The 26486-nt window shown below is 58.3% G+C and overlaps 1 protein-coding gene across 4 annotated transcripts; it reads left to right on the top strand.

Moving 5' to 3' along the window:
• The first annotated feature begins 3023 nt into the window (after positions 1-3023).
• On the top strand, positions 3024-25678 carry SPON2 (spondin 2). 4 transcript variants are annotated; one of them, XM_032492164.1, is made up of 7 exons: positions 3024-3118; positions 21945-22078; positions 22491-22716; positions 23084-23307; positions 23378-23569; positions 23869-24043; positions 25153-25678. In XM_032492164.1, exons 3-7 carry the CDS (start codon positions 22494-22496, stop codon positions 25335-25337), a joined length of 999 nt encoding a protein of 332 aa, XP_032348055.1. In that variant the 5' UTR covers positions 3024-3118; positions 21945-22078; positions 22491-22493; the 3' UTR covers positions 25338-25678. The 4 variants fall into 4 exon arrangements, with proteins under 4 accessions (XP_032348055.1, XP_032348048.1, XP_032348065.1 ...); XM_032492157.1 differs by lacking the exon at positions 3024-3118 and adding an exon at positions 20932-20978; XM_032492174.1 differs by lacking the exon at positions 3024-3118 and adding an exon at positions 21174-21732.
• The last annotated feature ends 808 nt before the right edge of the window (positions 25679-26486 follow it).

Genomic DNA, 26486 nt, shown 5'->3' with positions numbered 1-26486 from the left:
TTTAGACTGGGGGCACAGCCATGGCTATAAGGAGGAGCTTGAGGTGAGCGGTCTGGACATTGGGAGGGAGGAGACCAACTTGCTGACAGCTGCCGACAGCCATTGGTACAGAAAACCCAGTCGCAAACCACAAGATCAAGCTTCCCACCCACAGCGCTGCAGGCAGCCCGAGGCCCATGGAGAGCAGGGCAAGGAATGGTCCTCAGACAGGCGCACGAGCAGGTCCACCGTCTTCATGCATTTTCTCAAGACACCGACTGCGACCTGCACTGACTCCAGAGTGAACCTCAGGGGTGGACACTCGGCCCTCCGGACCAGCACGCCGGTGTCCGGCGAGGAGTGGGTTAACTCTGCAGATTAACACGGGGGTTCACTGCACCCCAGTCAGGATTCCAGTTGTTCATGGTCAGCAAATTCTTATCTCCACATGTATGTGGAATAGCAAGGGTCTGTGGATTCGGGATTATGAAACTTTAAGGCACATTAAAAAGCAGATGCGATGACAGAGACAGAGACGGGGCCGGCAGTCGAGAAGCCAGTCTGGCGCCTGCGCGTAAGCCTGCACCAGTCCCGGGAGAGCGCCGCCCCTTTGTGGAGGGCCGCTCCTCCCCGCGGGCGGGTGTGGGGGCTTCTTCCATGGCAGAGCTGTGAGAGCACAAGCCGTCCCGCGCAGATCGGCGCGGCCCTGTGGCCGGCTCCATCCGAGGAGGGTCCGGGGTGATGGAGGGGCAGGGCACCTCCCACCGGTGGTTCAGAGCAAAGAGGATCCCTGGCGCAGGAGTCCAGGGCCAAGGTCGGACTGTGACCCGCTGCAGGCCCGGATGTCCAGCCACCCCACTTCCATCAAGGCTGCCCCCTCTTTGGTCCTTTGAGGGCCCCAACGGTGGCTGCCCTCAGCCCTCTGCCCACTATCTGGAGACTCAGGGCCATGGGGATGGTTTTGCTCTGCCTCCTCCTCTTTGGGCCCAGAAGAGGCTCAGAGGAGGCGGGAAGAGGCATCAGGTCTGCATCTGCCAGAGCACCGGCCACACCACCCCCAGTTGCTCTGGGCCAGGGCCCAGCTGGATTTGCAAAACTGATTTTCCAGTAAAAGCAGCATCGGGGAGAAGCACTGAGAAGGGGCAGCTGCATGGCCCCTCCGGTCGGCCTGCCCCAAGCAGCCGGGCTCCCCTTCTAAAGGAAAACATCTGGTCCTCTGGGCCTCTGCCCAGCACCCGGTGGAGGACCTCAGGCCTCCATGACCAGCTCCACTCCCGGGCCGCCCCGCAGGCCTCTCCCCTGGTGCACAGCATGGGGCCCTGGCCACCTACCTCACCCGGCAGCCCTGGCAGGGACGCTTCAGCATGGCCAGTGTTCCTCCCAGTCCCCGTCCCCGTCCCTTGTTCTCAGGCCCAAAGCACCGAGGCCCAGGTGCAAGTCCACCTCTGCTCCTAGTCTTTTCCCAGACCCGCCGGCTGCCCCTACAGTCCACCTCCAACAGTGGCCAGAGGGGATTAAAGGACGACTCTGGCGGCATCACTCGACAGCTGGGAAGCATCTCTAGAGGAGCAGAAAGACAGGGTGCGGGGCCCCGCCCACAGCTGCCGGAGCTTCCGGGGCCCCTCTCCCCAGAGCACTGAAGCCACCCTGCCTCTTCCCTCCTGCAGGGGCTGTGGACTCTGCTTTTTTTTTTTAACTCATCAATGCCCCTGGTGACGTCTGCGTGGGGCTCCAGGGGAGACGAGTCACTGTTAATTCCCCCGGCCCCTCCTCAGCCCTTCCCACCTCCTGCTGTCGCAAACACTGCAGCCTGTGCCTTGTCCTTGGGGCATTGTCCTGGGGGAACAGTCTTGCAGAGTGGATTCCCAGGTGTGGAACAGCTAATCCAAGACACACAGCCATGTAATCTGGGGAGGCATTCCCCAGCTGGCCATTATACACTCCTAACCTCATGAGAGCGCTGCTCCCCGACAGCCACCCAGACCCTGGGAGTCACCAGACTTCACAATTCTTGTCGCCGCAGCAGTGAGAGACCGCACCTCTGTCTCGCTGTGTGTATGTGTGTGTGTGTGTGTGTGTGTGTGAGTGTGTGTGTCTGGCACCAGAGAGGCTGCAGACCGCCCAGGTCTCCGCGTCCTAGGGTTGTCTTTGCTTACTTTCTAGTTGGGAAACTGCGGCTGCTCCTTCTCCCCAACTTGCAGGACTCTTTGCAGATGAAGGGACTGGACTTTCATCCGGTTTCCGCACTGGCTGTGTGTTTGTTCACGTACATGTTTACCGACTTTCCACTGGAGGGTCGGCCCCAGGACCTTGGCCTTAATTCCAGGAGCAGGACGTCCTCTTCACCCGGGAGCCTGCCCCCAGGTTCCCCAGCCCCCATGCACACTGCCTCCTGGAGCCTGTCCCACCCAGACCCGGAGCCCAGGCTCAGATGAGACTCTCCTTGCCCCGTGCCCATGAGCACTTGCAGTCTGCCAGGGATGGAGGCCGGGGCAGGCCCAGATGGAGAGGCTGGTGTGCCCCCTGGTCCCCCGGCAGCCCCGGCAGGCTCCCTGTCCACTGTCATGGACCAGGGCCTTTGGCGCAGGGCAGCTGGGTCCAGAAACTGAGATTTGCCTTGGAGGAAACAGCAGGGTCGGGGGCTGGCTTGGTGCCTGGAGCCCGGAGCCCCTCCGCCCTGGAGGTGGGGGCAGACAGACCTGTTCCTTTCTGCCCTTGAAGGTGAAATGCATTGTCCTCTGGAAACTTTGAGTCTCCCGGGACCCCGGCGGCTTCCCTCACTGGCCTTGTATCTCCTGCTCGGCCCTAGGCAGCCCCCCAGCCCCACAACAGCCCCATCACTCTTGAGCAGCCCTGCCCCCACCCCATGGCCCTGCCCCAGGAAGGGGCCCCTCCCAGCTCCTCCTCCTGCGGGCCTCCTGCCAGGGCAGTGCTGAGCTGGGTCCAGACGCGGAGTTAGTCCTGCCCCTCCCACCCAGGCACAGGGGGGAGGAGGAGGGGGGCTGGGCGGGCGGGGGCAGGCAGAGGAGGTCCCTGTGGTGGGGCTAGGCCTGGCTCTTAGGGAAGCCAGGCTGAGGAGAGAAAGTCCATCTCCATTCTGCTCTGGGGATTTGGAGATCCTGCATCCACCCCCGACACCGTGAGTCTCCAGGCTTCCAGCCTCAGTGTCCCCATCTGAGCAGTGGGTGGTCACTGCCCCCAAGGGCCATTGCTGTCTGTCCAGCGCACCATTCCCTGCAGCTGCCCTGGGGGCCTGTGACCAGGTGGGGGTAGGCCGGGGGCTGTGGCCCATGCTCAGGGCTGGGGGCCAGCTTTCCAATAAAAGCAGTGAGTGTTTTAGCAAATGGAAGATCCTGGAAGTTGCTGAGGGAAAAGCAGTCCATGTGCCCAGCGGGCCTGGCTGTGCGACCAGCAGGGAGGGGCAGCTGCCCGGGCTCCCTGCACTCCCGGGAGAGGCGGGCATTGGCTGAGCACTTGCGGGGAGGTTCTCAGATGGCCCTGGAGGGGCCAGAGGGGGCCAGGCCCCTGCCACAGAGGCCACGGTCTGGGCACTGGCCTTCTTGGGGATGGAATTCCCACAGCCAGAGGAGCAGTGGCAGGGCCTGGTGCTAGGGGTGTCCCGTCGGGGCCTGGGTGGTGGGCAGCCGGGCCACTTATGAGGGAGGCATCCAGGTGACCCCAACCTCCCATGGCCACTGTCCCAGCAGGTAAACACATCAGGAGGCCTGGCCAGGCAGGGTGAGCCCAGCAGGTGTGGATGGGGCCCTGGGATGGTGGGTTCTGGGCTGCTGTTTGTGACCCTAAAGCCTGATGCCCATCCAGGGCCCCCAAGGGCCAGGCCCACTCCCCATGGCGCAGCTCTCATGAGAACATGGGCTGAGAAGTGGGATCAGCAGAGTTGCCTCTGGGGCTGCTGGGAAGAGGCCCCAGCTTGGAGGCCCCCCAGGGTGATGCCAACTCAGGCACCTTCACAGCCATGCCCTGGCACCTAGGTGCCCCAGTCCTCCACCCACTGAGTCCTGTCCACGTGCCCCCGAACCACGCCTGAGCTCAGCTGGGCCACACTGGGAATGGTGGCGAGGGCCCGGTGGGGTCTCCCACCTCAGCCAGAGATGGGCCTTGCCTCCCTGCCAGGAGCCCCAGAAGTAACTCAGAACACAGACCCCACTATGACTGGCTGTGAGCCCATGAATGGCCAGAACAGTCAGAAGACACAGGTGAATTCAGGAGGGCAGTTGTGCACAACATTTATGTCCAGAACTTGGCATTTTTCAAATTCAAGCAGCTTCCAATGAAAAGAGATGCTGAGGAGAATGCATCACTGACAACAGCAATAAAGATTGTACGTTGTCTAAGCAGGAACTTTGCTCACCAGATCCACAGGGAAAACCCCGAAAGGTGGCCAGTGGCCACGTGGCACCTTGGAAGGGCATGTTCTGCCCAAGAGGGAGGCCAGCACCCAGTGGCGTCATTTCATCCTGAGTTCATTTAAATGTGGTGCCAGCCAATTAAAGCACCAAGAATTTCTCTATAAGGTGAGTTGGATAGAAGGTCAATGTTGCAAAATCATGTAAGAAGAGCCAAGAAAAGTCTTTTGGGAAGGAGCCGTGAGGACCCTGCCTCTCCCGGGTGTCAGCAGGCTCTCCCACGCCCAGGGGAGCGGGGCTTCGGCGCAGGGGACGGAGGCGCGCGAGAGGCAGCAGCTCCACCGGGGCAGGCGGGTAGGGCTAACAGCGCCAGGCCACCCCCTCGGGTTCTTACCCCAAGGACCTGTGGCAAAGACAGTTGACGCCCCTCAAATATGCCAGGGGCCCCCAGCAAGGAGGTGGAGGTTCACGTGACTGTTCCTGGCCAAGGGCAGAGGCGATGTTTGTCACCACCGGGGAGGCAATTAAAAACCGAGCGCTATGACCTAGAAGCCAACAGTCAAAAGAAACAGCTGAAAGAGAGAACGGGCGAGCAAAGACTCGCGTGCACAGTTTCCTAGTAATTCATACAGATGGCTGGCGGGCACACGCCTAACCCCAACCCTCACAGGGCAGCAGGGAAGCAAATCCAGGTGAGACCGGGCTTCACACCCACCCGGACGGCCGCAAGCAGGTGCTAACAAGAGCTGGCAGGGCGCTGCGGGGGCCGAGGTCCGCACGCCCAAATGTGAGACAGTCACCACGCGGCCAGCAGTCCCACTTCTCAGCGTAAACCCAGGGTCCGGAACTGTCCACACAAAAATCCACGCACAGGTGCTCACGGCAGCGTTCACAGTAGCTGAAACGCGGAGCCAGCCCGACGTCATCGACAGATGAACCCAGCGTGGTCCAGCAGCCCCAGAACACTGGTCAGTCCTGAAAAGGAGGCCTGTCCTGGCTCCTGCGTGGATTTGGATGAAACCTGAAAACATCGCGTGCCGCGGAAGACGCTGTGCGGATTTCTTCTGGGAGAGATGGAAAATGTTTCGGAACCAGAGAGAGGTGACTGTCGTAGGAACTTGCGAGTAAACTACAAGCCACCCAATCGCACACTTTCAAAGGGGGAATTCAGGTTTTGTGCGTTACATCTCAGTGAAGCCCCTGCTTTGAGAAGCACCAGTGTCCTCCGTCCATCTGTCCCTGGGGCCCACGCCAAGGCGGCAGCACCAGCGAGGTGGGGGCTGTGCGGGTCCCCAGTGTGGCGGCCCGCCCCCAGACTGCCCTCCGGCGAGGGCGCTTCTCCGGGAGGCTGTGCCAACCCTCTGCCCTTCTTCCCATAGTGGAGCCTCCCACGTGGCTTTGTGGGGCCGGCCCTGCGCTCCTTGGATGGTGGACGTAGGCCTAGCTCCCTGGAGGACCCCACGCCCCTGTCCAGGGGGATCACCCCGGCAGGAAGGGTCCTCCTCACACTGCAGGCCAGAAGGAACGCCAGTGGGGTGGAGGGTAACCCCCTCCTCACAGAGCAGGCGTCAGCCCAGGGAGGAGGGGGAGGGGAGGAGGGCTCCTCCACCCCACCCCACCTTGCTGCTCCCCTCAGCCCCTCCTGTTCTCCCCTCCCCTCCCCCTCCCCTCCCCCTCCTCCATGCTCCCCGCCACACCTGCTCTGCTGGTGTCCCCTCTCTGTCCTCCCCACAGGGCTGCCCTTTGGAGCCGGTCTTGGGCAGGGGCAGTGATGGACGGGGCACACACACCTGGCCTGCAGCTGTGGCCTCGGGCTTTCCTGATGAAAGACAAGGGGCAGCCGGTGCCAGGCGGGCTGCGCCGCCCTGATGGGGAACAGCTGTTAGCCTCGGGGCTGCCAGCGGGAACCACATTCCCTAAGCAGTTAGCTCATGGTTTACACATTCTCTGCAGACTGACGCTATGTCACGGGGAGCTGGACAGATCCTGGGTGCCAAGCCAATACCCGCCCAGAACCTCTCCTTCAGGACCTGGGCCCCAGGCTGCTTGTTTTGAGGCCAGACCTCTTCCTGGGGGCCACAGCCCCTTGCCCGGGGGCAGATCCCTGCGCTCATCGCCCTGGCCCTCCCGGCGCCCCCGCTCGAGCCCCCCCAGCTGCTGGAGGTGATCTGCTCCATCACCAAGATGTTATTTATTTGTGACGTAATCAAGCCGCCGTTTTCCCCATCAACTGTAAATCTGGCTTTGTCAGTCAAGAACTTCTCACACATTCCAGAAGCTGACTCCAGCTCTCTTCTGGACATCAGATGACTTACTCTCCGCGTCAACAGCACACGGATGGGATGTCCGTGGTTTTAGGTGTGTTCTGAGTTGTGCAAACTCCACCACCAAGGTGAGCTGGCACTTCATGCTTCTCACGTTGCACGTTAACTCTCTCACCCTACAGCCCCCACGAGGCAGGTGTGGGACCCAAGGCTGATGCTAAGTCACCGCCCAGGGCCACGTGGCTGGCGACAGGCAAGGCCAGGATCTGGACCGGGGGCCCTGCCCCTTGGCTCCTGCCCTCCACGTGCACCTCAGGTGCTTCCACAGTGACTGTTGCGGGAAGCGTGTGCACCTGCTGTGTCGGGGTCTAAGCCCTCCCAGAGCTGAGTCCTTCCACCCGCTCAGGCCTTTGCACTGCAGAATGTGTGGCTCTGCCCGTGGAGCCTCTGTCACTGTGAGGAGACCACTGCTCACCACGCCCGGCCCCGCCTGGGACGCTGAGCTCTCACTGCGCACACGGTGGGGCTGCGCTCAGCCCCCTGCTGCCAAGTGAGGCCTGGCCATGCGGTGACCACGAGAACCAGACAGGGCGACGTGGGCCACTTCCTGGAGCCGCTGTCTCCCAACCTTTGCCTCCTGCGGGCCGGAATCTGCAGCCTAGGCCACAGCCCCCGGCTGGGGTGGGTGTGGAAGGAGCCGGGTCCGGGTGTGGGGCCGTGGAGCGGCCAGCAGGCAGGAGCGCTGTGAATGCCTTTGGCCTCCCTGTCACCCCACGGTGGGGGCTGCTCGACACCACACCGTCGCCTCTGCTGTGAACCGAACCTCCCCACTCCCGTCAGTAGGAGACTGTCGCTTCAGGAGTCGCCTGTTCTCGCGTATTCGTCTGGGATCGTTTTTCTTACTCATTTTTAATTTTTAAAACTAGGATGCGGGGCAGTCTTTAGATTTACAACCTCTCCATACTCATAGTTTTACTATTTCTGAAGTTGCTGTCACTCATTTGATTTTCTTATCTTACTGCATTTGCTAGAACCTCCAAGAAAACCTTGAATGACAACAAAGGGGACGATCGCTGGCTGCTCCTGCGTTTTTGAGACAGTTTTGAGTTTCCTGCGTAGCAGCGATCTCGGCCTCCGCTGTGGGCAGTCTTTTCTTTCTTCTTCTAGTTTAGTGTTATTAGTAACAGTGGTTGCTGAGTTTTGTCTCCTTTCTTTCCAGGGTCTATCGATTTGGTTTGACGGGTGTGCTACTTTGTTCCCGCAGTTGCTTGGGTGACTCGTTGGGCCGCGGGGAGCCTGGCCTTGGCCGGCCGTGATGCGCAGCCTTGCAGGCGTCCTGGCTTCTGTTTGCTAGCCCCTTGTTTGGGTTCTTTCTCATCTTCACTTATAAGTGATATTTTCCTATAGCTTTCTTTTTTTGCACTACATTGAGTTTTGTGTCAGATTCCACTGGTTTCTTGAGGTGAATTACATTTTTCCACCTTTTTATGTGTCTTGGAAAAGTTAAAATAACCCTGGACTAACTTTCCTTGTAACTTCGGCTGAGCTCATACTCAGCTGTGAACATGTTTCCCCGTCCGTTCACCGTGAGCCGTCTTGCCGGGTCCCCGTGTCTGCGCACTCGTGTTCCACGTTAGGTCACTGCGGTAACGGGCATCCCCGGGGCTGCCCGTCTGCTCCGGGCTCTGACGGCCGCCCAGACTTGCGGGTTGTGCTCCTGTGTCTCTCTCCCCGCATCTTCTGTCCCTGGGTCCCCTTTCTCCTTCCTAATTATAGGTGGGTTTCTAAATTTTATACACAAATTCTAACTGAGGCCATCCTTCCTTAATCAGGCTTTGGGGCAAGGCCAAAGGTTTCCATTTTATTTGCTTTTAGGGAAAAAAAGCTTTATCATTTCTCCTTTTCACTTGTTTGTTTTCTACTGAATTTCTGGTTTTATCTTCGTAATTTCCTCTTTCTACTTTTTAAAATGCACCTGATTGCTCTCGTTCTAATTCCCTGGGATGGGCGCAGCGTCCCCACTGCGGGCCCCTCCCCCGCGCGTCTGGGCGCCTGGGCTCCGCTGGGGCGTGTTTACACCGTGGCTTTCCAGAGAGCCTGCGTGTTCAGATCCGACTTTCCGCTTTACCTAAGGGCCACCTAGGAAGCGACTTGCTTAGCTCCTCAGTGGTTAAGATTGGGGGTATGTTTGTGATGCTTTTTGCTAATTATTTGAAATTTTGTTGGATTATAATAAGAGCATCTGGTTAGCCTCCTCTCCTGCTAACTGAGGTGTGGGCGAGCCCACGTCACTGCCTCGGAAAGCACGACATTTTCTCTCTGAGGAACATGAGATCTGCGTCCACACCCACATCTGCTTGTGTTTTTCAGTTGCCACGACACCTAGTTATGAAGAGATGGGGAATTCCCGTGTGTGTGTCCGTCAGCCCGTGTTTTACACTTCAGTGGCTTTGAGTTTAGCCCTGTGTTTTCGGGCACATGTGTCTACAACTCCCTGCCGTCCATGCGCTCACTGGGCGCGCATGTTAGCGTGACAGGGAGCACCTGTGCTGGCCTCCTCGCCCGCCCCACTCCCTGCCCACCCAGCCTCCCTGGACGTCACCTTGTGTCCTCTGTTCTGATTTGCAGTCATCGCTGGTCTTTTTCCGGAATTCTCCTTGGATGAGGCTTGTAGGTGACAAACACATGGATTTTTCTGTGCTCACAGTGACTAACCCTGGGCTGGTGTGTCCTGCCTGGGCATGTACCCTCCTTCTGTGACCTGGAGGTGACTTTTCACCATCCTCTGCCTCCAGGGCTGCAGATCAGATCTCCAGGCCTCATTCATATTTCTTGAAGTAACGTGTTCCTTCTGTCACTGAGCACGAAACTGCCCCCACCCTGGCTGCACCACCCGCCCATCCGGGGAGGGCATGGCCCAGGAGGAGGAGAAGCTGGGGCCCTGAGAGGCACTGCCCTGAGGGGACGTGCCCAGGGAGTGGAGGGGCCAGACCCACCCTGGCCTCTCTGGCCGCAGAGAGCACTCCCTTCTGCAGGTGTCCCCAGTGGGGAAGTGGGAGAGGCTGCTCACCCCCCCACCCTGGCCAGTCCCGGCAGCAGGCCGCAGCTGGGCTCCCTCTGCGTGTGACTCCATGGCCCGCAGAGAAGGCAGAGGACGGGTGGGTGAAGGGTGGTGGATCAGGTGGAGGGAACACCCCCAACTCAGACCACAGCAAAGCTGAGACTGACCACCTTCAACAAGAGAAGTGCAGGGCAGCCCCCTGCCAGGCCCTGTGGGGTCCAGGGGCATCCTCTTCCCTGCTCGGCTTTCCCCAGGGGGGCTGTGCCCCCAGACAGCAATGAGACCCTCCCAGACCTATGGGGAGGACCATTGGCTGCGGTCAGGATGTCAGGACATTAGTGTCCAGTTGTGGCCCCTCCCCCATGGAGGGCAAGACCCCCAGATCGGGGTGGGGCCCAGAGAAGGGAACAGGACAGGTGGTCCTGAGGAGGACCTGAGGAATCTCTGGGCCCAGGTGGCCATTCCCGGTGACTCAGGCCTGAACGCAGCCACCAACATGGGAGCACCCCTGACCTGACCCCAAGAAGGACGCCTGCCCCTGCCACCCCAAGGGATTCCTGACTGAACCAGCCTCCTACCAGCACAGAGCAGCAGACCCAACGCGGACACTGCCCGACACCTGGTCAGCACCCTCTGAGCCACCCGGGACTCGGGGGTCCTCGAGGCAGCCGGGGGGTCCTGCAAGGAGGGACGCTGGCCGGGCAACTGCTGACGTTCAGCAGTGACAGGTGCCAGCATTGACGGCCCGTCCAGGGCACTCCGAGCCTTGACGTTGGAGGAAGCTGGTGGAGGGTTCAGGCAACTCAAGCATGTCTGCAGCTTCTCAGAGTCTAAAATTATCCCAGAAACAAAATTTTTCACAAGAATCTTGACAGTAGAGCTGGCATGGAGAGAGGCGTTTGTGATCTGCCTGGAGGAGCCCCGTCCCCCCGTCTCCCCCTGGTTCCGCCCAGAGGACACCGAGCTCACCAAGCGGTGGATGCCCGAGCCACCCTCTCCCGGTCCCGACACAGGCCCTGGGACCTGGGGGGGGGGGGGGCTCTGCGGCCCCCGCCCCTGAATCGACCAGTCCTCTGAGCCTCAGCCCCCTCACCTGTGTGTGGCTGCTGGCGGGGCGGGTGGAGGGCAGGCAGATGGACTTTCTCCAAGTCCCCAGGAGCGAGGCTCACCTTCTGTGCTTGTGAGACACCCTGCAGGAATGGAGCGGACGCGTCACCAAGTGCGCGGGGGGCTCCGAGCCCCCCTCCAGGCTCTGGTCTCCATGGTCTGTGGGGGCAGCAGGGGCTCCACTTCGGGGCACCCTCCCAAATTCAGGCATGTGGCTCCCCACAAGCAGAGTCCTGGAGCTGTGAGGAGGGTCGGGGCTCCCCGGGCAGCTGGGGGGACCCAGGACTCTAGGAGGTGGTGCAGACAGCCTGCAGGGTTGGGGCGCTAGAGAGTGGGCGGCAGAGGTGCCCCTGGGCGGGTCAGGCCTGGTCAGGTGCCCTGGGCAGGGAGGGGCTTGGGAGGGTATGGGCAGGCCTAACCCCCAACATGCCAGCCAGGCCCAGTCTGGCCCAGTCTGGCCCAGTCTGACCCAGTCTGGCAGAGCAGCAGGAAGGAAGTGCCTCAGAGACCTTGGGCGTCTGGGGACGGGGGTCCCCTGCCTCCTGAGCATGCACTGGGGTGGGGGCCACTGTGGGCTGGGGCCCTGCCAGGCAGCCCAAGTGCGTACTTGTCCTTCAGTTGGCTCTGGCTCCGGCTCCAGGCCACGTGAACAAATGCAACCCACATTTCCGCTCTGCCTGTGCCCAGGCAGAGAGCCCGCCACCACGAGGCTGGAGCCGGACATTGGGCTGCAGGGAGGTGGGCCAACAGCGCTCGCTCAGAGTTTCCAGGCTGGGAAGTGGGTCCTGAGTGGGAGGGAGGCCTCCCCTGGTCCTCCAGGGTGCTGGCCTCGAGGGGCTGGGGGCAGGAACAGCCTTGCCAGGAGGCAGCTGAGGGACAGGGACAGAGCCTCCCCTCCACTGCTGGAGCCCCTCCCCCCGGGGCTGGTCCAGAAGCTCCCACCAGGGGTCTGCCCCTCAGATGCTGCCCACATCGGCGAGGCTGGAGGGAGGACCCCTGGACCCGGGGCCATGGGGACTGATGGCCCTGAAGACTCGGACTGGGACACTCCCAACATGGCCACCCGGGCGGCTCTGGAAGTCCCGGCCCAGCAGTGCAACACCCCTGCCTCAGGACACCAGATGGACAGCGGAAGCGCGGCTCCAGGCACGCTCAGGCCACTGATGAGGCCAGCAAAGGAGATGTGGGTCCCGGTGGGGAACCAGGAGCCAGGGCACTGGTCCCCTGGGGGCACAGGTGACATGAGCACCCGGCTTGCTCAGACTCGCCAGCTGCAGCTGCCGTGGACCCTTGGCTAATGTGCGAACCGAGGTCTTGGGAACAAGCCCACTCACGCCTCCCCTCACCTACCAGCTGCGAGCCAAACCTGGGTGGGCAAAGCCCAGGGGCGACACAAGCCTCACACCCTGCCCCATCTGTGGCATCGCAGACGTGGCCCCGGGGGCCGGGGTTCACTGGGGGTGGGACGCTGCTGCCTCTCCTGCAACTGGGTCGTCCAACCTCCTCCCCTGGACTGCGAGCTCCCGGGTCTGCTGGGCAGAGGCCCAGGAGTAGAATTGCTGTGTTGTGTGGTAACTTCATGCCTGTTTTGAGGATGTGCCAAACTAGCTTCCAAAGCAGCTGCACCATTTCACACTCCCACTGGCAAAATAGGAGGATTCCAGTGTCTCCACATTCTCGCCAACACTTGCTATTATCCAACTTTAAAAAAAATTATATCCATCCTACTGAGCTGGCATCCCATCGTGGTTTTGATTTGCATTTCCCTAAGCATATTTCATGTGCTTGCTGGCCGCGTGTGTGTCCTGTCTGGAGAGATGTCCATTCAAACCCTTTGCCTATTTTTAATTGGGTTGTCTTTTTATTATTGAGTTGAAAGAGCTCTTTATATATTCTGGATACTAAACTTTTATCAAACATATAATTTGCAATTATTTTCACCTAAATTGTGGGTTGCCTCTTTTTCTTGCTGGTGCACAAAAGGTTTTCATTTTGATGAAATATATTTTATCCATTTTTCCTTTGGTTGTTTACATTTTTGGTGTCAAATCTAAGAAACTGTTGCCTAATCCATGGTCACAAAATTTACTCCTAAGATTTTTTTTGGAGTTTTACAGTTTTCGTGTTTACATCTATGTCCTTGATCTATTTTGACTTAAACTTTATGTATGGTGTGAGGTGGGAGCCAACTTCATTCTCTTGCCCCCTGGACGTCTGTTTCTCTCAGCAACACGTGGAGACCTTTCCTCTAGTGCGTGGTTTGGGCGCCCTTGTCAAAAACCACTTGAACATGAACGTAAAGGCTGATTTCTGAACGGTCACTAACGCGCCCGCTCTCGGCCAGGGCCGCGCCGTCCTGATGCTGCAGCTTCGCAGTGCGTCTTGAAGTCGGCAGGCGTGCGGCCTCCCACTTGGTCTTCTTCTGGAAGCCACCTGGGCTCTGGGGCTCCTCACAATCCCACATGGTTTTCAGGAGCAGCCTTTCCATTTCTGGAGGGAAAAAAAAGCAGCTGGAGTTTTGATAGGAATTGTAATGAGTCTGTAGATCAACTTGGGGAGTGTTTCCATCTTAACGGTATTAATTCTTCCGACTAACAACCATGAGGTGTCTTTCCACGTACTGGACCTTTCACTTGCTCCAACAACGCTCTACAGCTTTCAGTGCACGAGCCTTGCACTCCTCTGCTTAAATTTACTCCTAAGTATTTCATCCCTTTTGCTGCTGTTGTGAATGGAATCACGCTCTTAACCTCATGTCCAGATTGTCCATTGCTGGTGTGTAGAAATGCAGCTGATCCTTGTGTGTTGACCTTGTATCTGTAATCTTGCTTTCTAACTTACCTTCACTAGCGCTGGTATTTTCCACACAGCTTTCCTATGATTTTGTGCACAAGAGCATGTCGCCTGCAAGCAGAGACGGTTTTCTTTTCCTCTGTCACTGCGCCTGCCTTTCAGCTCACCTTCTTGCTGGTCTCCCTGGCCAGAGCCTCCAGCACGACACTGCAGAGAAGTAACAGGAGGGGCATCCTCGTCTTGCTCCTGCTTTAGGGGGACGCTTTCAGGCTTTCAGCGTCCAGCACGACGTTAGCAATGGGTTTTTCACAGACACCCTGTGTGAGAATGTTCCCTTTGGGTCCTAGTTTGTGGAGTGCTTTTATCGTGACGAGTTGGATTTTGTCAAATGCTGTTTTTGTTTCTATTGAGATGATCGTGTTTGTCCTTAATTGTATTAATATGCTGTATTACATGGATTGATCTTTATATGTTGAACCAACCTTGCATTTGTTTGAATAATCTTTTTTTTAATGCTGCTGGATGCAGTTTGCTGGTGTTTTGTTGACCATGTCTGTATCTGCACTCATGAGGGATGTTCATCCGCAGTCTTCCTTTCCTAGATGCCTTTATCTAGTTTTGGTTTTGGGGTAACACTAGCCTTGTAGAATGAGTAGGGAGGAGTTCCCTCTTCTATTCTGGGGGAAGATTTGGAGAAGGATTGGTGTTAATTCTTCTTTGAATATTCGGTGAAATTCACCAGTGAAGCCGTGTGATCCTGGGCTTTGCTTTATAGTGATTTTTTAAACATTTCTAACTCATTCTCTTTGTTACAGGTCTGTTCAGGCTTGCTGGTTCCTCTGAGTCAGCGCTGGTAGCCTGTGTCTTTCTAGGAGTTTGTCCATTCCATGCAGGTCACCTAATTTGTCGGCACACTGGTATTCGTGGGACTCTCTTGTAATTCTTTTTTATTTCTGTAAGGTCATTAGTAACGTCTCCTAGTTCATTCCTGATTTTAGTAATTTGAGTCTCTTCCTTTTTTTCTTGGTCTAGCTGGTCAATTTTCTTGATGTTTTCAAAGAACCAACTTTTATTTTCATTGATTTTTCTCAATTTTTAAAATTCTCTATTTCATGCATTTCTGCTCTGATATTTATTATTTCCTTCTGTTTGGTTTGGGTTTGGTTTTCTCTCCTTTTTCTAGTTTCTTTCGGTGGTCAACTAGGTTACGAATTTGAGATCTTTCTTATTTCCTTCGAAGCACTGCTGTGCTTCATCCTGTAAGTTTCTCTGCTTCATTCTGTAAGTTTCTGTTTTCATTTTCATTTACCTCAAAGTATTCTCTAACTTCTAGTGTCATTTTTTTTGATCCATTGGTTACTAAGGGGTATCATGTTTAATTTCAATGTATTTTTTGATTTCCCAAACTTCTTCCTGTAATTGGTTTTTTAACTTCATTCCACTGTGGTGAGAGAACATACTTTGTGTGATTTCAGTCATTTCAGGTTTACTGAGACACTACATCACACGCTCTGTTCTGGAGAAGCCCCACGTGCACTGGGAGTGCCGTCGTTAGGGGGAGAGTTCTGTCTGCTGGGTCCAGCTGGGTTACAGTGTTGCTCAAGTCTTCTGTTTCCCTTTGATCTGCTGTCTTGTTGCTTTATCCGTTCTTGAAAGCAGGCTACTGAAAGTAGAGAGTCTTTTCCAACATCCAGTCATTACTGTTGAATTGCCCATCTCAGCCCTGACTTCTGTCTGTGCTTCATGCGTTGGGGGAGCCCTGTTTTAGGTGCATATGTGTCTGCTACGGTTATGTCTCCCCAGTGGGAGCAGCCTTCTATCACAGTAAAATGTCCTTCTTTGTCTCTAGTAACAGCATTTGTCCTCAAGCCAGCTTTGCCTCGTACTGGTGCAGTCACTCCAGCTCTCTTTTGTTTACTCTCTGCATCCTTTGATTTCAACCTATTTGTGTCTTTAAATGTAACGTCTGCCTTTTGCAGACGGCACATAGTAAGGTCATGTTTTATGTTTGTCCACTGTGCCATTCACTGTCTTTTAATTGGAGCGTTTGTTATTTAATTTACATAGAATCTTTAACTTGTAGGTGGGATTTAAATCTGCTGTCTGCTGTGTCTTCCGTACCTGCGGCAACCTTCTGTTCTCTGTTCTTCCGTACTGCCTCCCTTTGTGTTAAACAGATATCTTCTAGTGTCTCATTTTAATTCACTTGTTTTTTTTTTTTAATTTTTACTTTTTTGTATACATGTATTTGATAGAAGTATAGTCAGTTTAGAATGTGTCAGTCTCTGGTGGACAGCACAGTATTTCGGTCAAATAGGAACACAAATATATCTGTTTGCATATTCATTTCCCCATAAGTTACTAAAAGATATTGGATAGAGCTCCCTGTGCTGTACAGTGTAAACTTGTTGTTTATCTATTTTATAAATAGTAGTTAGTATCTACAAATCTCAAACTCCCAGTTTATCCCTTTCCACCCTCTTCTCCTCTGGTAACCCTATGTCTGTGAGTCTGTTTCTGTTTTTGTAAGTAAGTTCTTTGGTCTTTTTTTTTTTTTTTTTTGAGATTCCACATATAAGTGATATCATATGGTATTTTTCTTTCTCTTTCTGGCTTACTTCACTTAGAATGACATTCTCCAGGAACATCCATGTTGCTGCAAATGGCATTATTTTAGTCTTTTTTATGGCCGAGTAGTATTCCATTGTACAAATATACCACATCTTCTTTATCCAGTCATCTGTCAGTGGACATTTAGTTTGCTTCCATGTCTTAGCTATTGTAAATAGTGCTGCTGTGAACATCGGGGTGCAGGTGTCTTTTTGAATTAAGGTTCCCTCTGGATATATGCCCAGAAGTGGGATTGCTGGATCATATGGTAAGTCTATTTTTAGTTTTCTGAGGAATCTCCATACTGTTTTCCACAGTAGCTGCACCAAACTGCATTCCCACCAGCAGTGTAGGAAGGTTCCCTTTTCTCCACAGCCTCTCCAGCATTTGTCATTTGTGGGCTTTTGATAATGGCCATTCTGACCGGTGTGAGGTGACACCTCACTGTAGTTTTGATTTGCATTTCTCTGATAATTAGCGATATTGAGCGTTTTTTCATGCGCCACTTGTTTCTTTTACTATGTTTTTTGAATTATTTTCTCAGCAGTTTCGCTGGGATTTATTGCTGTTGCTGCTTATTGTTATTTGTTTAGTGACATTTCTAAACTAATTCTGTAAAACCTGTCTTCTCTGCCATGTGTGGTCACTAAGTCTGTTTCATCAGCTTAGTGGTCAGGTACTGCCCAGACAGAGATTTCCTTAATGCCTGGAACCAGTAAGTCTCCCGGTCTTTTTGATGGGGCTCTGTGGGTGTTGGGCTACACTTTTCCCCTCAGCCAGGCAGTTGACAGCCCTCAGGTTTTCATTCTAATCTTCCTGGTTAGTTTCCTGTTTGTCCCAACTGTTATCTATTACCTCAGGCAACCACAAAGTTCATTTTTTGCCTGTAATCATTTTCCTTTCTTTCTTTCTTTGGTCATCATTTTCAACAATCACCCTTGAGGAAAAGGCTTTTCATACTGGGTGAGCTTGGAACCAAGTCAGATGCAGACAGCCTTGCAAGGGGGGTCTTCCAGGACACCACCAGACGGCTCAGATGATGACAGGTTTGTGGGAAAGCTGCTTTGACAGTGCTCCAGCTCTGGTCTGCTCTGTCCGGTGGCGGGGGGCAGGGGGAGGGTGGGCGATCAGTGTTCACCGTGGATGTGAGTTGTTATTTTCAAGGCTATTACAGAGCTGGAGAGCGGAGGATGGGCCCAGGGCAAACTGAAATACATCCCAGCTTGGACAGGACGTGAAGAAACTGGAGCCTTCGTGCACCGCCGGTGGGAACATAAAATGGGGCAGTCACTGTAGACGACAGTGGAGGGTCCTCAAAAAATTAAACAGAGAATTAATTACCACAGGGTCCAGCAATTCCACTTCTGGGTATACAGCCCACAGAACTGAAAGCAGAGTCTTGAAGAGATACTTCACAACCATGTTCACAGCACTGAGACGAGGATGCCACCCGAGTGTCCACTGATGAGTGAATGAGCAAAACGTGGTCTCTACACAATAGAATATGTCTCAGCCTTAAAAAGGAAGGACATTCTGACTCCTACTAAAATCAGATGAACCCGAGGACACTATGCAGAGTGGAATAAGCCAGCCACAAAAGGACAAATGCTGTGTGATTCCACTTACACAAGGTCCCTAGAGGAGTCAGTCTTGCAGACAGAAAGCAGAATGGCGGCTGGCGGGGCTGGTGGGGAGGAGGGAGTTACTGTTCAGCAGGAACAGAGTTTCAGTTTTGTAGGATGAAGAGTTCAGGGGACGGGTGGTGGTGACGGCCGCACAGTGGTGTGAAAGTACTCATGCCCCTGAGCTGTGCGCTTAGAGGGTTAAGATGCTAAAAACCAAAAACCTCATATCTTGTTCTTATCAAGATTCAGCTAATTTTCTTGATTGAAAAACAAGAAACAAAAAACAACTCTAAAGCCTGCTGCAAGCCTTCGGCTAATTTCCAGGGTGCTGAAAAAGCTTGTTCTGACCATTTGGCCTGTTGTCTCCCTGCTTTTACGGATGAGTGTTTTCAGAGGTCCATCCTCTGCCTTTTTTGCTGAGGTCCTGGCGTCTGAACTGGGATGAAGACACATGGCAAATTCTCCTGCACAGACAGGCCTGTCTTTATGGGAGGTAGGCGGCTGCAAAGGAGGGAAAATCCGTGTTTACAGCCACATAGAAGCAGCTCTCTTCCCAGACCTGTGGTCAGCAGCTGCGGCCGGCCTCCTCGGGACAGTGGGAAAGTGGGGCAGAAGGCGTTACTGTGAGACTTGGTGAGTGTCTTGGCTTCTCTGGCTCTCCTGCAAGCCAGGCTTGCTTGCAGGAGTGACCCTTACAGAGGGCAAGCCAGCTTGCCAGGCCCCCAAAGGGTGCTGTTGAGGGGGGGCGCTCCGCTCACCCAGCCCTGCTTCTAGCGTCTCCCTGGACTGCAGAGGCCACAGAGCTGAGCCTGGGACCTGGGTGCCTGACCGGATTCAGCCTCCACCGACCAGAAGAGCTCGGGGAAACCTGAACCCAGAATGGAGTGGAGCGGGGCTGGGGGTTTCCAGGCAGGTGGGGCCTCAGGAGTTGGTGGGCAGCGTCCGCCTGCGGCTCTGGCCTGGAAGTCCTTCTTGGAACTCAACCGCCTCAAAAGTCTGTATGCTGCCTGACTCGCAGGCAGACCCCTGTCTGCTTAGGCAGCGGACTTCTCTGCAGGAGGTGCTGTGACTGTAACCAGGCCGGCTGACCAGGTGCCCCTGGGGCAGGGTGGGAGGGGTCCTCTCTGAGACCCTCGATGGGTGGAGCTGGGTGCGCACAGGGAGGAGCTGCTGAGACAGGATGGGGGGGCGGGACCAGTGGGCCCCCCGGACTGTTAGGACTGGAGGCCTGTGTGTGCTGTCTGCGGCGTCCGGTGGGGACGGGGCCCTCTGTAAACGTCTGGTAACAAACCAGCAAACAAAGGGGGGCCTGTTGACTGGGGAGACCCTGGGGAGCCAGACTCCCGCGGAGGCAGCGTGTCCCCGTGGGGCCCCAGCGAGGCGGCCCCGCAGGCCTGTCCACGCCCGGGGACAGCCCTGAAAGAGCCCTTGTCACACAGGCCTGGAGGCCCCCGGACCGGAGGCAGCGCGAAAGGTCCCGCTGGAGCCCAGCGCCCCTCAGCACCTGGGTTCTGGGTGGCGCCACAGCGCCACAGTTGCCTGTCCTCGGCAACTCCCACATGGACCCTGCAGACTCTACACCCCACTGAGGGCCGGCGTGAGCAGCACAGACCACCCCTCCCCCGACTGCCCCGTTGGGACAAAGTTGCACAACTGCCCAAAGTCCACCGTCAGCAATGCTGGCTCGTAAAGGACGCCTGTAAAGCTACAAACACCCTGGAGGATGGGCCTGGCAAGCGCTCCCTGGTGCTGTAGGCAAACCCAAGCTACACAGCCCAAGGGCCCGGGGTGGGGAGGCCCTGCAGCCACCAGTCATGGGGGGCGAGCGGGTACGGAGAGCCGGGGAGGTGGGTGTAGACAGGACCCTGGAGCCAGAGGGGAGGTGGCTGCCGGCAGGGAGTGGGGGTCTGCAGAGGCCACAGCCCTGGCCTCATTCTCCTGAAACCTCGAGGGGACTGACCATGGAGTGAGTGACAGGACAGGACCCTGACCCGAGTGTCAGCACATCACCAGGCACTTGCTAATGACAGGACTCCGGCTACAGGATGCGCCCAGTCCCCCAGCCTCCCTAGTCTAGGGAGTAGGGCTGTGTCTACTGGGTCTCTCCTGTGTTCCCAGTGCTGAGACCCAGCAGTGCTCGACACGTGTTCACAAATGGATGGATTCGAGGGGAGGAGGAGGGAGGGCCCACCTGTGTGCACAGAGGAACCTTCTGTTTGTAGGGTTGCAAATGCTTTCCAAGTGCTACCTCACTTGAGCCTTAGTGGGAGAGAGAATGTAGCATCCTGGTTTGCAGAAGAGTCTGAGGGTCAGAATGGTTTTCAGTGAGTCCAGGACTGTCAGTGTAAGCAGGGTCTCTCCCACCTGAGATCCCGCCTGGGCCAAGGGGCCATAGGTTGCCTGTTCCCAGGCCTCCCTCCGTGCACCTCTCTGAGCATGGTAAAGAACTGGCCCCCTCCCGTGTCCCGCTGAGTGAGTCACAAGAACCCCTCAGGCATGCTCCTGGGGCACACTCCACTGCCAAAGGAAATGCCTCGCTGCCCCCCCCCTCTGGCCCCTCCCTGCAAACAGAGGGTCCCAGCCTTCAGTCCCCACTGGCCACACGTCGGGTGGAGCCCTGGGGGCAGAGCCTATCCTCGGGGTGCAGGGGGCTGGGATGGAGCCCCCTGGAAAACAGTGCGGACCCTGAGGCCACCCCTCTACCCCTGCCGGCCAGCGGGCGAGGTATGGCTTGTGCCGGAGTCAGTGCAGTGTTTCCTTACTTCGGGGACCGAACAGTCCCGGGCCCACCCCACTTCCTCTCCTCAAACCCAAACCAGCCACTCCTCCAAGGACAGGCTTGCCCTTTCTGCCCACCTGCCCTCACGTCTGACAAGGCTCCCCCTCCAGCTACATCTGTGAAAGGCTGGCTTTCCGCTCAGATACCAACCAACACTGCACCTCCTTGGCCTGAGCGCCCAAGCCGGCCTCACAGGCCAGGGGCTTCTGGGAAGCCACACAAAGGTATCTGCACACATCACCTTTCACAAAGGTTTCCTTTTGAAAAATACATCTGTTTTTCAGAAGACACTGCAGTTTGTGTTAACGTGTAACAGGTTTCTGTTTGCTACCTTTAAGTGAGGCGAGTACCCTGGGGCTTCCGGCAGGCCTCGATCGTGGTGAGAATCGACAGGTAAAACACACACACAGACGCACTTTGGGTTCTCAGCGACTGCTCAGAGTGTAAGGGGTCCCGAGGCCAAATGTTCGAGGGCCGCTGAGCCGGGATCTGTCCTGAGCCTTAGAACCTGGGGTCCGAACGTTGCGTTCGCAGCTGCTCCCCTGCGGCTGTGCCACTTACTTGAAATACAGGTTAGATCATTTGTTTTTGTTTGCCTTCTATTTTTGTTGATTCTATTTATTTTCTCTTTCTTTTTTTGAATACGTAAACCGTTAACGCGGCTTCAAAAGCGAGAACGAGACGCTCCCTTCCGAGCGTTGCCGCTCCCAGGGCAGCTCTTACACGTGAGACCGGCCCCTGTCCTTGCCTCCCCGGCTCCCGGGCTGTGACAAGGGTTCCGGAAACATTCTCCTGACAGTGAGCAGGAGTAACTTCAGAATCTGCTGGAGCGCCTCCCCAGGGAGGGAAGGCGGGGGCCCGGGCCGCCCCTCAGCCCTTCGGGGAGGGCCGCCGCCTGGCTCTGATTTCCTTTGGAGGGACAGCGTCCAGATGCCCTGGCCAGCAGTGTGGGTGGCACGGCGGCTCTGTGCATGGCAAGGAGGCAGCCGTGTTTGCTGAACCCTGAGCCCCAAAGCCAGGGGTGCCTGAGGCCAGAGGCCCCACTCCCTAGCACTGGACTGACGCCAGGCCCAGCCCTGCCCGGGGCGAGGCACTCGCTGGCTGCCCAGGGCTGCGGGCAGTGGCACCACCTCCAGGGAGACACTGGGTAGGGCCTGGTGGGAGGAGAGGACTGGGAGGGAGAGGAGAAGGGGTGGGCGGGAGGGAAAGACAAAGGAAGGGGTGCGGCAAGCGGCGGCAGCGCCCCAGGGAGGAGTGACCTCAGTGCTGGAGCTGCATCTGCTGAGCGTCAGAGCAGGGCTGGCAGCCAGGCGAGCTCCGGGCCCTGAGGTCCCTTCTCTCCTCTCCCCCTCATCCCAGCTGCTGCTCGCTGGTGGCCCTGGTGGAGGACCTGGGACCTCATTGGTGGCCGGGGACTGTCCGCGGCATAAATTGGAGCTCTGGGCTCTGCTGGGACCTTCGGCTGCCCAGGGCCCTCTGGTCACTCCAGCTGGGTGAGTACTGCGTGTGCCGTCCCCACCCTAGACGCCCCGGCCTTCTGGCGCCTTCCCCTCCCCCTGCCCAGAGCCCCGCAGCACCCCAAGAGGGAGGCCCAAGTGTGCCCTCGAGTCCGGGGCACGCCATCCTCCAGTTTGCCAGGGTTCCCTCAACCGCAGTGCCAGAGGCATGCACTCAGGACAGCCGCAGGGCGCTGAGCCGGCTGTAAGCTCCTGGTGCCAGGCGTCCGTAACCTGCCAGGCACCTGGGTTCCTGTAATCCGACCCGGCGTGGCTTTCCAGCCACCCGGTCAGCCCAGCCCAGGCCAGGGGGGGACACGGATGGATGTGCCCAGCCGTCCTCAGAGGCCCATACCCACGGGTCCGTGCTGCAGGGCGTCTGGGACCTCCCTCCCTCCTCTCCTCCTAGTTGATGGAAACCCCGAGTGCGGCTGTCACCAGGGGCAGGGTCCTCTGGGCCCTCCTCCTGGCCACGCTTGGCTCCTCAGCCGGACAGCCACTTGGGGGAGAGTCCATGTGCACCGCCCAGGCCCTGGCCAGGTACAGCATCACCTTCACGGGCAAGTGGAGCCAGGCGTCCTTCCCCAAGCAGTACCCCCTGTTCCGCCCACCCGCACAGTGGTCGTCCCTGCTAGGTGAGTGCAGCCCCGAATGTCCAGCAGTGACTCCCCCACCTGGGAGGGGACAGTCACCCAACGGTTGCACTGCACTTCACAGTTTGTAGGGCACTTTCATCCAATTCACTTCAGTGCAGGAAATGTTGCGAAGTGCCGACTGTGTGCTGGCAGCCACATTCTGGACTTTGGGGATGTGGTGGGGGTAGGGTGGCCAGGGTCACAGGCAGGGCCAGACACTGGTCACACCAGCGAGGTGCCGGGCAGCGCGAGGCAGCCAGCAGGACATCTCCTCTGCACATGGCGGGTGGACTGCAGTCTGGCCATGCTGGGGGAGGCAGGACGGGCCCACTGGGCAGGCTGCTCATGCGGCGGGTGGCGCCCACAGGGGCAGCGCACAGCTCCGACTACAGCATGTGGAGGAAGGACCAGTATGTCAGCACCGGGCTGCGGGACTTCGCAGAGCGGGGCGAGGCCTGGGCCCTGATGAGGGAGATCGAGGCGGCCGGGGAGAAGCTGCAGAGCGTGCACGCGGTGTTCTCAGCCCCTGCCGTGCCCAGTGGCACCGGGCAGACCTCCGCGGAGCTCGAAGTCCACTCCAGGCACTCGCTCGTGAGTGGGGCGGCCACAGGAGGGAGGGTGTGGGGTGCGGTGACCCCTGGCTGAGCACCCGGCTCCCCAGGTGTCCTTCGTGGTCCGCATCATCCCCAGCCCCGACTGGTTTGTGGGCGTCGACAGCCTGGACCTGTGTGACGGTGACCGCTGGCGGGAGCAGGTGGCTGTGGACCTCTACCCCTATGATGCTGGGACAGACAGCGGCTTCACCTTCTCGTCCCCCAACTTCGCGACCATCCCACAGGACACGGTGACCGAGGTGAGGGCCAGCGGTCCCCTCAGGGAGGCGGCTCTCTGGGTGCCTGGCTCTGCCCCTCCTTTAGAAGATACCCCTGTTGGTCGCGTCCCAATGGACAAGCAGCTGCATCGCAGGGAGGGGGCGGAGGCCACGGGCCACGGAGGAGAGGTCGGGGCCGTGCTGCGCGGCGCCAGAGGGGCCGCTCGGGGTCTGCTCTCCGCACTGCCCACTGGACCCCCAGCTCCAGCTCACGACTGGGTGACTTGTACACGTAGGCGCTCCTGTTCGCCAGCCCTCGCTGACACCCTCCCCTCCCCCAGATAACAGCCTCCTCCCCCAGCCACCCTGCAAACTCCTTCTACTACCCGCGGCTGAAGGCCCTGCCTCCCATGGCCAGAGTGACCCTGGTGCGGCTCCGGCAGGGCCCCAGGGGCTTCGCCCCGCCTGCCCCGGACCTGGTGGGCAGGGGCAACGAGATTGTGGACAGCCTGTCAGGTAAGCCTGGTTCCCGCCGCGGGGCCGCTCCTCCCTTCCCTGCCCTTCACGTGCAGGGTCCCGGGCACCATGCGCTTGAGCTGGCGGGCGGCCGAGACACCCAACCCTGGCCACGTGGGGACAGGAGCGCCCCTCAGTGTGTGTGTGTCACTGAGACGTCAACGCCGCTGGCCTTGAGCCCCCGCACAGCTCTTCTTGCTCAGCCTTAGAAAAACCCTCCGAAGTGAGTGTCTACCCTGCTGCCCGCGTGCACCCCCACAAGGGTGACAGTCAGGGCCCAGGCCCCGCCCTGCCTGTCCACCCTACGGGGAGCACCCTCTCGCCAGCCACACTCACAGATGAGGTCACAGAGCTGGGAAATGTCGCTCCGTTCCAGAGGCCATGCGGGGGGCGAGGAGGGGGTCAAACCAGGAGAGGCCGCGGGGGCTCAGACGCTGTCTGGGCTGCGTGAACCTGCGTCTCTGAGTGACTTCAAAACAGGATCAGAGCATCCGGTGAGGGACGTGGGTCCTGAGAGACTGGGGTTTGGTTCACGCAACCCCAAACTGAAGAGTCAGTGTTTTCGGCTGAAAGCTTTCCAGCCTGCAGCCCAGAAGTGCGTCTTGGGGGCCCAGCCCGCTTCCCCAGCATCCCAGCTGACGGGGAAGACCTGCGCCAGTGGGTCCCTTGGGGCCCTCCCCACAGGGGTCCAGTGGAGGCGGCAGCACCCACCACGGAGGCGGGTGCTGGGCAAACGTGGGTCTGTGCTCCCGCAGCGGTCAGCTGCCCAGACGGTCAGTGACTGGGACAGCAGAGCAGGTGGTCAAGGCCCTGCCAGCCTGTGCCTGCGTCAGAGCGTGGCTCACAACACGTCCTCCGCTCCCCTGGCCCCCACCGGCCCCCGAGAGCGGGCGAGAGCCGTGTCTAGCCCTCAGCGCAGAAACGCTGACCCAGGTGCCTGCGGCGCTTGTAGGAGCTGCTGTGGCGGCGCCGTCCTGCAGTCCGCCCTAAACCCCGGAGGAGCACCTAGCGCTCCCTCACCAAGTTGCAGGCGGGCTCGTGTGAGGATCGCAGGCCCCTTCTGCCCCGAAGCCCCTCCTCGCTCACTGCCTTCCCTGTGCTCCGTCCAGCTCCAGAAACGCCGCTGGACTGCGAAGTCTCCCTGTGGTCGTCCTGGGGGCTGTGTGGGGGCCCCTGCGGGCAGCTGGGCTCCAAGAGCAGGACTCGCTATGTCCGCGTGCAGCCCGCCAACCAGGGCGCGCCCTGCCCGGAGCTGGAAGAGGAGGCTGAGTGCGTCCCTGACAACTGCGTCTGAGATTGGCCCACGCGGCCGGCGAGCGGTCACCAGGCTTGGGGCCGAGCAGGGAGCAGCCGGGGGTGTCCTTGCCTCTCTGAGCTCCGCTGGGGGCCGGCCCTCTGCCCAGACATGCCCGCAGGGAGGGAGGACCATCCTGTCAGCAAGCTTCTGGAGCCCGACATGTCCACACCAGCGGGAGGGTGGCTCCTACCCAGAGACCGCTGGGCTGGGCGGCAGGAGCCCCGAACCTGCTCAGCCACAAAATACCTCAGACCTGGTGGCCCAGAGCCCCGCCTGCGCCCCCCACCCCACCACCGCGGGTCCCATCCCTGGCCTTGAATAAAGACCGTGGTCTCGGCGCCCTGGTCTCCTGTTTGCTGGGTGGGGGGCGGGGAGGCAGATGGGCTGCCCTCCAGCCCCGACCTCATGCAGGAGCCAGTGTCGGTCGGCACAGCACCAAGGAGCCGTCAGACCCCCGCCTGCCCTACCGCAGGGAGACACGGCACCCGGTCGGCTGCATCCCCTCCCCCAGGCCCCGGACTCACGGGGATGCCCTGAGGGCTCCCCGCTCGCCTGCCCGGGCGCTGGTCTGAGGGCGGGGTTCAGGACGTTGTGCTGCCGTCCTGGATCCCTCCGTGGGGACGGCTGCTCCCTGCTCCTCCTGCTGCGCGGCCTCGTGAGGACTGGACCCCACAGACCCCACCTCCCAGGGCCCAAGCGCTGCCTCCTCCGTCTGCTCCTCACCACTCTGGGACTCTCCCCCACACGGAGACCCCCTTGCCCACCCTCTTCCTCCTGATGATGCCTCTCCCCCCAGCTCTGGGCTGGGTCCTCCCACTGGTCGCCACAGGTGACCTGTCTGAGTGCTGTCCGAGTGGCTAGTCAGGGCCTCCCCCCACCCCCAGCCCATCAGGGTTCTCCCCCCACCGTGTGCCCTGGTCCCCGCGCACCAGCAGACCTGCTCTTCCTTCTAGTGCAGGACACACCTCTCTTGGCGGCTTCTTTTCCACAGAGCCCCTGCTCCCTCAAGGGCTCATAGGACTTCCATCCAGAGTCCGCCCTCCCCTTCCCTCCACTGCCGTCCAGGCCCACATCCACCATGTCGCTGCACCTGGGGGCCGGGACGTTGCTTGTGTCCTCACCCTCTCAGGAGCAGGTGCCCCCCAC

This window comes from Camelus ferus, chromosome 2 (genome assembly GCF_009834535.1).
Source record: "Camelus ferus isolate YT-003-E chromosome 2, BCGSAC_Cfer_1.0, whole genome shotgun sequence".
Classification (NCBI taxonomy): Eukaryota; Metazoa; Chordata; class Mammalia; order Artiodactyla; family Camelidae; genus Camelus; species Camelus ferus.
The sequence above is the reverse complement of the archived record's forward strand: the minus strand, read 5'-3'. Positions and strand labels throughout refer to the sequence as shown.